Consider the following 13607-nt stretch of genomic DNA (forward strand, 5'->3'; position numbering starts at 1 on the left):
TCCCCTACCGAAGATGGCGGCGGCAGCATCTGAGGACCGATTCAGCCTCGGGTGCCGACATCGCGGGTGCCCTCGGACAGGTAAGTGTCTTTATTTTAAAAGTCAGCAACTGCAGTATTTGTAGCTGCTGACTTTTAAAAAGTAAAAAATTCGGCGGACCTCCGCTTTAATTTTAGTTTTTTAGTTCTTTCCTCCCTGCCGTACACTCTTTCCTAGCAATTATTCTACTCTGAGTACACCAACTTTCAGTTTTTTTTCTTTTTCTTTTCTTGTTCTTCCCTCTTTTCTATTTTATGTCTCTTTTTTCAATATTCGAATACACACTGAGCACTGAACACTTTTGTGTTTGCCCCTATTTATCAGGATGCCCCTATTTATCGGGATGCTGTGTATCAGCATATGCAACAGCATGTTCCAGTTTCTGCCAATATCCAGCAACTTTGCACAGCCATTGAAAAGGAATGGACCAACATTCCACAGGCCACACACAATCAACAACCTGATCAACTCTATGCGAAAGGAGATGTGCTGCACTGTGTGAGGCAAATGGTGGTCACACCAGATACTGGCTGGTTTTCGTACCCCCCGGAACCCTTCAATACAGTAAAACTGCACATTTTAGAGTGGCCTTTTATCGTGGCCAGCCTAAGGCACACCTGTGCAATAATCATGCTGTCTAATCAGCATCTTGAAATGCCACACCTGTGAGGTGAGGTGGATGGATTATCTCGGCAAAGGAGAAGTGCTCACTAAGACAGATTAATGCCCCGTACACACGGTCCGACTAGGATTTTTTCAGACGGATGTTGGCTCAAACTTGTCTTGCATACACACGGTCACACAAAGTTGTTGGAAAATCCGATCGTTCTGAACGCGGTGACGTAAAACACGTACGTCGGGACTATGATATTGGCAGTGGCCAATAGCTTTCATCTCTTTATTTATTCTGAGCATGCGTGGCACTTTGTCCGTCGGATTTGTGTACACACGATCGGAATTTCCGACAACTGATTTTGTTGTCGGAAAATTTTATATCCTGCTCTCAAACTTTGTGTGTCGGAAAATCCGATGGAAAATGTGTGATGGAGCCTACACACGGTCGGAATTTCCGACAACAAGGTCTTATCACACATTTTCCGTTGGAAAATCCGACCGTGTGTACGGGGCATTAGACAGATTTGTGAACAATATTTGAGAGAAATAGGCCTTTTGTGTACATAGAAAAAGTCCTAGATCTTTGAGTTCAGCTCATGATAAATAGGGGCAAACACAAAATTGTTGCGTTTATAATTTTGCTCAGTAAAGGTTGTACTTCATTTGCCTTTTCCAATTATCCTCCTGTATATATTATTTTTTCCTTTTCCATTATATTTTTATATGTATACAATATATCCCATTTTATTTTAATTTATTTACTTATTTATTCATTCATGTTTCTTTTTTTTTTTCATTGGTACACATTATTTATACATTAATTTGTAGTAATAAATGATAATTAATTTACCTTTTCGTAGGTATTATTAAGATTTTGTATTTGTTATACAATACATGTTTGAGTGAAATTTTGTCATGTGTATCTGTCGATACTTACTTATCTTACACTGACACAGGATACTGTATTATATGTATCTGTTTATTAATGCTGTCCTAATGACTTATCACATTTGTCTTTATTAATCTGTATGCTTACAACCTAAATACATAGTTTAATTTGAACAAAAATTATGTCCATTGCCAACTTTTTAAACATATATTTTTTTACATATGTATTAATTTAATTTCCATCCCCCTTTCTCTATTTAAATTCTAATAGTTTTTTCACCATTGTATTATTATTTATTTTATTTATGGTATTTTCTAATTTTATGTGAGCAAGTAATTTAATTCTTATATGAGCACGCTGTGGCATTTAGTTCTATATCTTCCGGAGTTACCATGGCAGCAGCCGCTAAGAAATAGCTTTCACCCAAAGCCTATAGTAGGCTTGATATAGGGGTTGGACTGCCCCAAAACGTGTATCCATGCACCCACTCACAATGTGCCTGGCGCCACAGGTTGCCATGGAGACCCAGCGCTTCCCTGTATCCCTCTGCTGTCCACAGTCGGAGGAGACCGGGTGTGCTGCTTCTGAATCCCTCAGCCACTTCCATGCTCCCCTCTGCAGAGCCTGGCCGCATTCCTGCCAAATTCTGCAGCGAGTCATCAGTTTCACCTTCTCCAGCATATGATCCATGCCAGGGTTGATATGTTGGTCCTATTTCGCCCTACACACCAGCACCTAGTGTCACACAGTGAGTGCATAATTACTTGTGTTTTTAATGTTATCAATAAACTACACTTATGCCCCGTACACACGGTCGGATTTTCCGATGGAAAATGTGTGAAAGGACCTTGTTGTGGGAAATTCCGACCGTGTGTAGGCTCCATCACACATTTTCCATCGGATTTTCCGACACACAAAGTTTGAGAGCAGGCTATAAAATTTTCCGACAACAAAATCCGTTGTCGGAACTTCCGATCGTGTGTACACAAATCCGACGCACAAAGTGCCACGCATGCTCATAATAAATAAAGAGATGAAAGCTATTGGCTACTGCCCCGTTTATAGTCCCGACGTACGTGTTTTACGTCACCACGTTCAGAATGATCGGATTTTCCGACAACTTTGTGTGACCGTGTGTATGCAAGACAAGTTTGAGTCAACATCCGTCGGAAAAAATCCTAGGATTTTGTTGTCAGAATGTCCGATCAATGTCCGACCGTGTGTACAGGGCATTAGAAGGTGGCACCCTCTCTCTCTTTTTTAATAGGGGTTACATTGCAGGAGGAAAGAGGCTATCTAGCCTCTATGCATGCAGCACTGTAAACATTATCAATGATCAATTACAAGTCAGCATATTATAATACACAAATTATCAACATACAGAGGGAGTTGGTCAGAATAAGGGCACTAAATGTGCCCTTATTCTTTAATATAAACTCCTACTGATTCACTTTGTTCGGTTAATATATGATTTTGATAAGCAGCAGTAAATTAAAAATCCTCTAACAGTACTGTTTGAAACTGTAGTCATGTAACCACCAACCTCAGCTACCTAAATATCTGCTACAACTGTTGGCAATATTCAACTTATTAGAACTAGAAAGGGAGACAAAAAACGCCAATTGTATTCTACACTTCTACAAACATTTTATTTAATTCTACACTATAATACAGTCAGGTCCATAAATATTGGGACATCGACACAATTCTAATCTTTTTGGCTCTATACACCACCACAATGGATTTGAAATGAAACGAACAAGATGTGCTTTAACTGCAGACTTTCAGCTTTAATTTGAGGGTATTTACATCCAAATCAGGTGAACGGTGTAGGAATTACAACAGTTTGTATATGTGCCTCCCACTTTTTAAGGGACCAAAAGTAATGGGACAACTTGCTGCCCAGCTGTTCCATGGCCAGGTGTGTGTTATTCCCTCATTATCCCATTTACAAGAAGCAGATAAAAGGTCCAGAGTTCATTTCAAGTGTGCTATTTGCATTTGGAATCTGTTGCTGTGAACTCTCAATATGAGATCCAAAGAGCTGTCACTATCAGTGAAGCAAGCCATCATTAGGCTGAAAAAGCAAAACAAACCCATCAGAGAGATAGCAAAAACATTAGGTGTGGCCAAATCAACTGCTTGGAACATCCTTAAAAAGAAAGAATGTACCGGTGAGCTCAGCAACACCAAAAGACCCGGAAGACCACAGAAAACAACTGTGGTGGATGACCAAAGAATTCTTTTCCTGGTGAAGAAAACACCCTTCACAACAGTTGGCCAGATCAAGAACACTCTCCAGGAGGTAGGTGTATATGTGTGTCAAAGTCAACAATGAAGAGAAGACTTCACCAGAGTGAATACAGAGGGTACACCACTAGATGTAAACCATCGGTGAGCCTCAAAACAGGAAGGCCAGATTAGAGTTTGCCAAACAACATCTAAAAAAGCCTTCACAGTTCTGGAACAACATCCTATGGACAGATGAGACCAAGATCAACTTGTACCAGAGTGATGGGAAGAGAAAAGTATGGAGAAGGAAAGGAACTGCTCATGATCCAAAGCATACCACCTCATCAGTGAAGCATGGTGGTAGTAGTGTCATGGCGTGGGCATGTATGGCTGCCAATGGAACTGGTTCTCTTGTATTTATTGATGATGTAACTGCTGACAAAAGCAGCAGGATGAATTCTGAAGTGTTTCTGGCAATATTATCTGCTCATATTCAGCACAATGCTTCAGCACTCATTTGACGGCGCTTCACAGTGCAGATGGACAATGACCCGAAGCATACTGTGAAAGCAACCAAAGAGTTTTTTAAGGGAAAGAAGTGGAATGTTATGCAATGGCCAAGTCAATCACCTGACCTGAATCCGATTGAGCATGCATTTCACTTGCTGAAGACAAAACTGAAGGGAAAATGCCCCAAGAACAAGCAGGAACTGAAGACAGTTGCAATAGAGGCCTGGCAGAGCATCACCAGGGATGAAACCCAGCATCTGGTGATGTCTATGCGTTCCAGACTTCAGGCTGTAATTGACTGCAAAGGATTTGCAACCAAGTATTAAAAAGTGAAAGTTTGATGGATGATTGTTAATCTGTCCCATTACTTTTGGTCTCTTAAAAAGTGAAAGTTTCACGGATGATTGTTGATCTGTCCCATTACTTTTGGTCCCTTAAAAAGTGGGAGGCACATATACAAACGGTTGTAATTCCTACACCGTTCACCTGATTTGGATGTAAATACCCTCAAATTAAAGCTGAAAGTCTGCAGTTAAAGCACATCTTGTTTGTTTCATTTCAAAACCATTGCGGTGGTGTATAGAGCCAAAAAGATTAGAATTGTGTCGATGTCCCAATATGTATGGACCTGACTGTACAAAAGAAAATGCTCTGTATGAAGATATTACTAGGCTCTTATGAATGCAGTGTTCAAACAGTTTTCTAGGGTTCTAAGTATCCTTGTAGAACCTATCTTGGATAATTGCGAACAATAATACACATATGCTGTATAGTGTGATCAATTTGAGCATATGTATCTTGATGGGCAAAATAATTATGATGCAAGCTCAACAGCAGCAGACGTCTACTTTATTTTATCTGAGCGTATATGCAGAGTTGTCAGAGACCTCAAAAGGAAACATCCCCTAATGAATATAGGACATTAGTTACTATAATAGCAGAGCAGCTGGATGCACAGAGGCAAAACCAAACAAAACAAGAGAAATGCATTTTGTGAACTGTAGAGGAAGAGTAGGGAAGCGGATATTGAGACCAACACCAACAACATTTCTCTGGTCTGTTCAGTTAAAGTGGTTGTAAACCGAATTCATGAAATCAGACCTAGGCACATATATCTGCAGTGTTTACTTATCTCTCTGCAAAGCCCTAAGTCTTGTGTGTTTCTGCTGTTTCGTTCCTCTGTTATCAGCATGATAACTTCTGAACAGTTCTCCAAGATGGGAAATAAAAGCAGCCTTAAATTTGTGTCGGGTAGGTGCTAAAATATATTAGCAGAGAGCTTGTCTTGTCACAGCACAGCTCTGAAAGTATCTTCGTTCTTCTCCCTATGTGGAGGGGTGGTGTGTGCCTTTCCTCCAATCAGCTGTCACACAGTGTATGCCAAGACTTCACTCCCGGTGCTGAATGAGGAAGTAAAAATTCTAACACAATGTAAGAGATCTAAAGAATATAGCAAGCTGAAGACAGCAGATATACATGTAAAACGTATATAGGGAGATTTGTTTCTTCTCTGTGTATCATCTGAGGCTGTTCACTTCACTAGGTATAGGAGAGGGTTTACATCCACTTTAAAAGTAGTTTGAATAAAAAGAAGACTGCATGCTGCCTCCAATATCGCATTTAAACAGTAGTGTTACATCTACATTATTCAATCTCAAATAACTCACCCAAAACACCAATAACAATTTTGTGTTGGCATAATGTTTATATGCAATTTTTTTTTAATTTAACCCCAGGCAGTTAAAAACACCAATGCAGTTATATGTTAACTAAAAATTATTACTTGCATATAAATGTAACTACTGCCTGTTCGAATTTGGTATCGGTCTCTTGCATTGTCATGTACAGCAGAGCTCAGACTCAATTGTGTTTTAGTACACATAAGCTGGAAAAGAACATTCAGCCTGGAGGAAAGAACAGAGAATCAGATGAATGACTTATCATTCTGCTCATAAATCAGTATTCAATTTGTCAATATGTTTCTCAGGTGAAACTCGCTTCTTCAGGACAAAGGAAACTAAGTATCTAGTTAAAATTAAAAAAAATTAAAAATTCAACACAGGTCCCCATGGAATAGTTGTACAAAGAGTAGATAAACATATCATAAATCTCATTTGTGAATGACATATGCGCAATTCTCAATTTTCCATTCCAGCATAAAAAAGCACCTGGCTCGCTGAGTGAAAAGAACCTCCAGGTATAGGACCATAGGGGTCTGCCAAATACCCAATCTAACCCTACGTGGGTCCTTCATCCTTATAAGCTAGTACTTAGACCATGTGATTCATGTAGTAGCTGTGTGCTTTTTTACATATTCTTTTAATCGTTGGAATGGATTTTCATCCATTGCGTTTAAATGTTTTTATAAACAAAAATCATGTATGTATTTTATTATATTATGTATTTTTTTTTTTCTCGAGCTGGTGTTTTTTTCTTGCTGATGTTGATTTGCTTGATTATCTCAACATTTTGCTGATATGAATACCAAAAACATGGGGCTTATTTTACTCCTATAAAAACGGATATGAAGCTCATTTCACCCATTAATACAGACAGTGGGACTTATTTGACTTTTATTGACACCGAGGATAGGGGATGGGGAGCTACAGTGGCAGTTCACATGTGAGCGGAGGGGCCCATAAGATTGAGCTTCCAGGAAGGGAGTTATCACTTTTAATATACACATCTTTTCCTGGTAATATTATGATATGTTTGGCTGTCGCTACTTTATGCCCTGGGCTCTTAATGCACAGCGCACGGTTCTTGGCCACTTTGAATAGCTTGGACAATGTATAGTAAAGGTGTTAATTAACTATAGATGCAGCTCTCCATTCAACTTGTATACAAATGTGGCCTTTAAAAACCAGTTTATTGTATGATCGCGTCTACTGTCAAAACCAAAATGTGGAGAATGCTCTAACAGCAACTATCAGTTTTTGTTTAAGCTTAAAGTACAACTAAAGGCAAAATTTTTTTTTAGCTTTGGATAGAGTGGAGATGGATCATAACACCTGTTATTTTTTATTATCTGGGCACTCTATTTGTCCTGTTTACAAATATCATTGAATGTGAACATAAAAGAAAAATTTTGGGTTGTCCCCAGAAAAGTAATAGAGGGAAAAGCTTCCAATCGGGACACTAGTTCTGGTGACCTGGGGGTTCTCAATGTATTCCCTTAATTTGCAGGGATTTCCTCATACTTCCTATTTTGGCTATGGGACAGGAAGTGAAGGGAAATCTCCCCAATGGGACACAGATGCCAAAAAATAAACTGACTCCACTTTACCACTGAAAACAACCCCTTCCGCTGCCCTGCTTATGTTGTGTTACATTGTATAATATTAATCATTTTTGGTCGTTTTATTAGCTGTTTTTCTGCTTTATTCTAGTTGGTTTTATTCTCACCTGTGGTTGCTGAGTGAATGTCACTTTGTCTAGATCCTCGATTTCACGTTTGTCTGCAGTAGTTGTCTGTACAGTCCTCTCATCCTCAGTAGGCCACAGCCTACTGTCTTCCTCACTGGGAATAACTACCACATTTTCAGTTGTATCTTCCCACATTTCAGTCTCTTCTTCTGCGGAACTAGGCACTGGTGTTGTAGAAGTTGAAACAACAATGATGGGCGGTAGTTTGTGTATTTCTGTTGTCCTGACAAGTCCTGGGGTTATATCAGCAGCGGTTGGTGCTTCCTTGATAGGACTAGTTGGAGTGGGGGCAGCAGTCATGGAAGGAGTTTCTGGTTCTTCAGGAGGAGCCCATGGATGGTGTCGATGTACAATGGTAGATTGGGTTGTAGGAGGAAGCCATGTCGTTTGTACAGCGGGAATGACATGTACTGTAGGTGCTGGTTTTAGTGCTGTGGCTGTGGGAGGCAAAATGGGGGTTTCTGTTGTATACCTAACCCCAAAATCAAGCCTGGATTCCAATTCAAAATCTGCGAACAGATAAAAATGAGTTTTATTTTAGATAACCTAGTGCACTCTACTACAGAAGGCTACCAACAACACTTTAAGAAACACAAAATAAATGAATCTGGACAAGTCAAGTTGACGGGTAAAATAACAGGAAACTGGTGGAAAGTGAAAATAAACACCATGGGGTTGATTTACTAAATGCAAATAGACTGTGCCTTTTGCAAGTGCAGTTGCACCCATTTGCCGCAGAGCTTAGTGAATGCTTTGAAGCTTCACTGATTTCCATTTTCCAGTCATGTGGAAGCAAAAATGCATTTTTTTACATTTTCCTTGAACCTGACTGGGTATTTTTTATAAAATGAAGCTTCACCGCATATATTAAGCTCTGAGGAAAATTAGTACAACTTTACTTGCAAAGTGTACAGTCTATTTTCCTTTAGTAAATCAACCCCACGTCCTCCATATGTTACCAATAATATAAAATGATACAAAAAAAACAACAGAAAAAGATCTACATAATTTAATAAGCTATCTCTTGGTGAAGTGTTTCCATCATACTTACCACCAGATCCCGATCCAGAATATACATCATCAATTTCTTCCTCATCAATGAAGTCATCATCTCCAGAGCTTTCTAGATCAAATGGTTTCTCATCTTCAAATTCTTTACGCCACCGCTGGCCCTATGGGACAGAAACAAAAAAAGAATGACAGTTTTGCATTGAACAAACAGCTCCCGGTTATCATTCAGCATATCAAATCTTCACACTATCCTTTGGGATAATTTGTGAGTCAGTTCTTTCTCTAGCAACATCCTTTTGTACTGGGGAAGGAAATATTTTCACAGGGAGACTGCAATAAACTGGCGCTGTAACTTTACAGGGTTTGTGATGGTAAAATTTTGTATGACAGTTCTTCTCGATCCACTATTTGTTGTTGTCATTCGCAGTTGAGGATAAAACTAGCAGCAGCAATGAGCACATACCCTAAGCCATGGGGAAAGGGAGACCCTGTCATCCAATGATCCCAAATCAGAGATCCATGAATACTGAAGTAGGTAGATATCACTCCATCTTCAGCCATATATCATTGTGTGTATGGTACAGTATATTTTACATGATAGATCTAAATAAACAAATAAAAAAAATATTTGCGATACCTTCTATTTAGTGAACATTTAAAGTCCAATTGATGTCTTGCACCTTTTTTCCCTTTGTTGTCTTGTAGCAAATGCTTTAAAAGCCTTTATCTCTACATAAGTTCCTTCCTGCTTTCACGCCCCCGTGTTTTATGCTGGTATGGCTAGGAAACTGCCAACCCCTTCATCCCATGTGTCCTCATGGAATTGTATTGTACAACAAGAGAGGGGGTGTGCATGACCAGTGGTCAGTTACAGTGTACTGGACAGTGTGGTTAAATGCTTTTGGATTGCGCAGTTACATTTAGACATGCTAGTCAATTACTAATAAGAGGAAAATAAGGGTAAGACTACAATGTCTATTTGAGTATCTATTTCTGTGACTTCAATTGAACTCTATTGTTAAAATTAAATTATATTTTTCCTGGATGAAAAAAACTCCTTTTAAAGTGCAGGCACTCAGTATTTGCTCAAAAAAAATCATGGTGATGGATTTTGAAATGCCTTCTGCAAAAATTAAAAATAGTATTATGTTATAATTCAACTTGCTAGCTAAAACAGTTTAAATGTTAATCATTCGAAAATAAAACTAAAAAAGTGGCTGTTCATGAATTCTTTAGGCTGCGATTACAACCACAAATTGACTGGCACCTATGTGCTGCCCTGCAGAAGAGGTGATGTGACCAGAAGGTGGGGGAATCGGGCAGGGAGCCCGGAAACAGAGAACTCAGCCTCTCATCCTCTCTGCATAAATGAAAAAGTGGAGCAGGGGGATCATTGGTGGAAAATGCAGTGCCAGAAAATGTCTGGGCATCAAAAAAGTGCAGAGCTACACATAAGTTATTAGTGACATGAGACTTCCTGTGATAGGAGCTGTTTGTTGGTATCTGCAACGCATGCTTCAAGTTAGAAGTCTTTAGGATAACTCAATATCTGGCTGATGTGGAGTAGCAGCTGAGAATAATAATTTTGTGGGCTAACACACATGTGCAGTAGTATCAGCATTTATATGTAGGGCATTGCCTTCAACAATAGTCATGCCCAGCGGAAAGCACATCCAGATTGTTCCTTGCAGCAGATGAGTCTGTGTTGCAATGGGGCACGCCTTCTAATTCCTCTAATTCCTGGCCCTATTAGCTCACACCATCTCCCTAGCTCCCAGCTTGTGCTCTGGCTTACACAGGTTCTGTAATCTTCAGCTTGGCAGTGGACAACATCAACTCCACCACCTGACCTCATGGTTGGGAGGACTACATGTAGAGTTATAGCTCACAGCTCCTTGCAAAGGCACCAGACGCCACCATGCCTGCAACCAACCTTCTAACCACCACTGCACCTTCAAGTCATCCTCACTGTGCTACAAACACCACAGCTGGACCTTGATCCTCTCACCAGTGTGCTGACCTCCATTCTCCCCCAGCTCTCACTACCTCTCCCAAATCCCCTTATTTCAATCATTAATGCACTAACACCAGCCTCTGTGCTCTCTGTCACTGCACTGAATAATAACATTTAGAGGTAATAATACCAGTGGTAGTTGATCCAGGGATTATCCGATTGCCTTCTCAGTGATCAGGAAGGAATTTTTTCCCCCCACTGGAGTGAATTGGATCATGCTTTATTGGGGTTTTTTGCATTCCTTTGGATCAGCTGTGGGTATGGGATTGTGTACATGGAGATTTTCTATTAGCTTGCTTTTTTTTCTATTGTTTGAACTAGATGGGCCGGTGTCTTTTTTTAATCTAGCTATGTAAATTTGTAACTGAAGCATGCTTCAGTGCTCACTGCCACTGTACCAATGGGCACTTCTGTGCTTTCCACCATTGCAGTAAATCCCCCTTTAGTTCTCTGAATATACAAAATACAGTATATCCCCAACTTTTATTAATGATTTCCCCCAACAAAACCTTATCATGTTAGCTCTAATATATATATATATATATATATATATATATATATATATATATATATATATATATATATATATATATATATATATATACACACACACACACATACGCATACTGTAGACACTCAATAATTTCTCAGATTTGTCAAAGTGAGCTGATTCTCTTTACAGTGTTGTTTGAAAGCTAAGCCTGACAAAAGTGTTTATTTAGGGTCTAATTTCCAATAAGAGCAAAGGATGCTGCTCTTCCTCTGTTCCTGAAAAATTCTGTGGTCCAGTAAATAAAACTATATGGATGACAGGGCTCTGAAAAGGAAGCCCCCATAAATAGCCAGATAAGTCCTAGTTGGCCCAAAGGCCTTCAAGTTTGCATGTACTGTTTACTAGGCCCAGTGCTCATATAACCAAAACCAACGCATGCACAGCTTAAAGCTGAATTTTTCTCCACAAAATGACTTATACTGTCTTCCTCTATCCCAACTTCTTCAATAACTTCTGATAAATCATGCTCCAGCAGCCTACTCAAAATGGAGGAAGCAACCAAATAATGTGGACTAAGATTGGGGCATGGGATAGAAGTTCTGACATGTAAACAGTGGATTGCTGCAAGGCAACACTGGATCTGCTGGCCAGGTGAGTATGATTTTTTTTAAGAGAACCCAGCATAACAGGTAAGGAGGAAAAGCGGTGGCAGGGGGGAAGGGTAAGTAAAGGTTCTCATTAAAACCCAACTGCCTGCACTGCATGGGCACACAAGACAGGCCCCTTTGACTCGTGAAGCCCCCCCCCCCCCCGGTTCCTAGTGGTCTTGTATGGTGGACTATCCCTGATGTCATCATGCCCATTGATCTGCTCTGGATGTGAAATCATGAGGGAGCGCCAATTGCCAGTGGAGTGGAGGATCGGGTGAGTGAGCTTTCTCCTCTTCCATGGACAAAACAAACAGTTGACCTGTGCAGTGGGAACACAGCCCCACTGCATGGGAAAGCTTTTTTGGGGCAGAGTTAGGCTTTAAAGTTGGGCTTTAAAGTGTTACTAAACCCACAACAGTAAAATCAGTCTGTATAGGCAGTAAAGCATGCTTGTTATACTCACTGTGGAACCTAAGAGGTTAATCCTTCGCATTGCTTAAAAAGGCAGTTTAATCCTGTCTTTTCTGATTCTCCTCTTCTCCCACAGTCCCCAATCCATCCTCTGATAGAACAGAGCCTTGGGGGGCACTCTGCACATGCTCAGTTTGGTGTGTATTGCTAGAGTTTTTTTTTTTGGGAGAGTATGTGATCAGCACAGGGCCAATCAGCACTGTCCAGACAGAGTAGGGGTCCTGCAGCCTCATAGACCAATCAGGGGAGAATGAAAATTCCTACAAGCTTTAACAGGTGCTTGGCTGGACACTGATAGAAGTCACAAGATTGCTAAATACTGCTGATAGGAAAAGGTATTTTAGCAGTTAAATTTACTAAAATAATTGCATTTCAATGTTCTGTGTAATGTGGAAGACCAGATATAGTGAATTCAGGGTCCTGGTTTTAGTAACACTTTAAGTTATAAATGTTTCAGTATACACTGAGTAATATAGGTGCTTCTTAACTAATATGTGCTGCTACCCAGGAAGGTTAGCTGGAAGTTCTGGGTTCTTGCCACCTGTTACATACCGTAGTTAATTCTGGCTCTTTTGTGCCTCTTGTATTAAGCAGATAGAAAGTAAATATTTGACATTTTTGAACTATCATTACAAAAAGAACAGGAGAAAAGCACCCCTGGCTATCCTTTGCAAGCTTTCCCCTGAGTGCAGATCATTTTGCTAAAATATTCATGTTTTATATACTAAGGATTCTGCAGTTAAAATCCAAAACTCTACATAATGCTATTAAAACATGCAAAAACTACCTAAAATCTAGTGTAAATAACATCTTCTCAGTTTGCACAACATCTATTGCCAACCCTGTTGCAAGCACAAAGTACATAGTCATCTGTAACAGTTTTCCTCTTTACGCTACATATCACCCCATTATTTATGACATTTTTTAAAATTTATTACAGGTACATACAGTATATAGCAGCGTCAATTTATGTATCGCTTTACATATTTATTACACATTTACATAAGTCCCTGCCCCCAAGGAGCTTACAATCTAAAGTCCTTAACCCAAATACAAAATACTAGGGCCAATTTACACAGGAGCCAATTAACCTACCATCATGTCTTTGGAGTGTGGAAGCAAATTGGAGTACCAGGAGAAAACCCATGCAGGCTCTGGGAGAACATGCAAACTTCAGGCAGGTAGTGCCATGGTTGGGATTCGAACCGATGAGTCTAGTACATTTTACTTTAAGAAAGCTTTTACTTAAAGCTTCTA

At 39.8% G+C, this 13607-nt stretch overlaps 1 protein-coding gene across 1 annotated transcript in view; it reads right to left on the bottom strand.

The window, feature by feature from the left end:
• Window positions 1-13607, bottom strand: part of SDC3 (syndecan 3) — a 173774-nt gene that overhangs the window by 19146 nt on the left and 141021 nt on the right. The window contains exons 2-3 of the mRNA XM_073615572.1: window positions 8763-8883; window positions 7691-8220 (exon numbers count right to left, since the gene is read on the bottom strand). Coding sequence (XP_073471673.1) covers window positions 7691-8220; window positions 8763-8883 — 651 coding nt within the window. The remainder of the gene's footprint in view (window positions 1-7690; window positions 8221-8762; window positions 8884-13607) is intronic.

The sequence above is a fragment of the Aquarana catesbeiana genome, linkage group LG02 (assembly GCF_042186555.1).
Source record: "Aquarana catesbeiana isolate 2022-GZ linkage group LG02, ASM4218655v1, whole genome shotgun sequence".
NCBI classification, from domain to species: Eukaryota; Metazoa; Chordata; class Amphibia; order Anura; family Ranidae; genus Aquarana; species Aquarana catesbeiana.